The 1,550-nt window shown below is 45.7% G+C and overlaps 1 protein-coding gene across 1 annotated transcript in view; it reads left to right on the forward strand.

Moving 5' to 3' along the window:
- The window catches only part of WNK2 (WNK lysine deficient protein kinase 2), a gene marked incomplete at its 5' end in the record, with an annotated part of 112,942 nt that extends 111,612 nt beyond the window's left edge, over positions 1-1,330 (forward strand). Inside the window, 1 exon segment of the mRNA XM_035903317.1 lies at positions 1,201-1,330. Within this exon segment, the coding sequence (XP_035759210.1) occupies positions 1,201-1,330 (130 nt within the window).
- Positions 1,331-1,550: the final 220 nt, after the last annotated feature.

Here is a 1,550-nt window from a genome sequence, read left to right on the forward strand (position 1 = left end):
CTGCAGCGCCCCGCTGCCGAGCCGCCAGGCCCCCGCCTGCGGATGACATAGCCCGGTTGCCTCGCCACCGCGCCAAGGGGTTCAGCGTGGGCACGTGGAGTGTTTGGTCTGTAGATGCCGTATGCGTTGGACGAGGTGGGGGCCCGGGTCAGGCCCGCTAGCACACACAGCCATACACCGCATCCAGCAATCACTGTGAAACAGTTTCACAAGAGGTAGTGCGTTTGTTCTGGCAATATTTGCTTGGTATTTCATTGCTGAAGACACTTTATTCTGTTGTGTTCTGATGTTTTACACTTGCGATCCTTAAAGTCAATGTACTTGAACTGATGACTAGAAAATTGTACTAACCCCTGCAGGAGTACAGTGCCTTGAATTTCAGCTTTTCAGTTCCAGCTGGAAAGAGATGTAAAATTACTCGGAAGGTGTCTTTTATTTACAAACTGCTGGTGAGTTGAAGTTCTTTTCATTTGCAAAGATACTGACAGTTTACAGTCAACGCTCTTCATCAGCTTCATTCTGCTGTAAATGCTTTTGTTTTAATTCATGGGTTGAGTTTTCATTTCTGAATCTTTAAAAAGAAAACAAAAAAAAAAACAAAAAAAAAAATTGTGAGGTGAGGTTTGTTTGAGATGCTGATCAAAAAATTGTTTGTGTTTGTACAAGGAGTAGTGATGTGCACATTTTAAAATAGGAGCATTTACAGAGTGATCCGAGTAAGCTGTATATAAGGACAGGTAATAGCTTCGGGCAGTGCAATTCGTTCTCTTCCCCAGTCTTTGGTGAAGTTGTTGCAGACAGCAACTAACAGGCAGGCAAACGCTGTTTTCTTCTGGATCAGCAGCGAATTGGATTACAATTTTCTTTCCCCTACTGGGCTTTTATAATTTAGTTAAATTGCAAATTTGTGCATGTTTCATAAGTGAAAAAAATGTAACTGAAGCCTTGACTGTAGGAGAACGCGTCTCCGGGTCGCTGTAAGAACCGTGTAAGTACAGCGCTTGGGTGTGCTCTGGCTTCGGTCTGCCCGCCGCGGTTAAGAGCGCTGTTTTGCCACTGACCTGCTCGCAGTACGCACGCTAAACCAGAATAAAAATGTGAAGCTGTTCTTTTTTCATATCTGATACTTCAGGCTTGGAGTCTCACCACCTTTTGTTTGGAAATTTGGGGGTTTATACGTATTCTTTTTTTTTTTTTTAGTTCTGATTAAGTTTGCACTCTAGGTGGCATGGACACCTCTCTCCCGTTTGCAAGTTGCTTTTTGCCCATTTTACTGTGCGTAGAGTCTCCATCTGCACCACTCGGTCTAAAGGCACAAGGTAACCACTAAAACTGGTTTGCTGATGGTAAGTCTCTTGTCGCCGGAAGGCGCGAAGGGGGTGCGCTCAGGCCCAGGCCACGAAGCGCGCGGTCACGCCCCAAGGCACGTTGTGCTGCCTCTGCTGTGATGACGTTTTGTACTGTCCGCTGAGGGGCAGAGGCGTCTTGTGCTGCCAAGCCGTGGGTTGTATAGTTCTATTGTCCTTCGAGCATTATATCTGTCTAAATTA

Source organism: Egretta garzetta, unplaced genomic scaffold, assembly GCF_000687185.1.
Source record: "Egretta garzetta isolate BGI_Z169 unplaced genomic scaffold, ASM68718v1 scaffold451, whole genome shotgun sequence".
Lineage (NCBI taxonomy): Eukaryota > Metazoa > Chordata > Aves > Pelecaniformes > Ardeidae > Egretta > Egretta garzetta.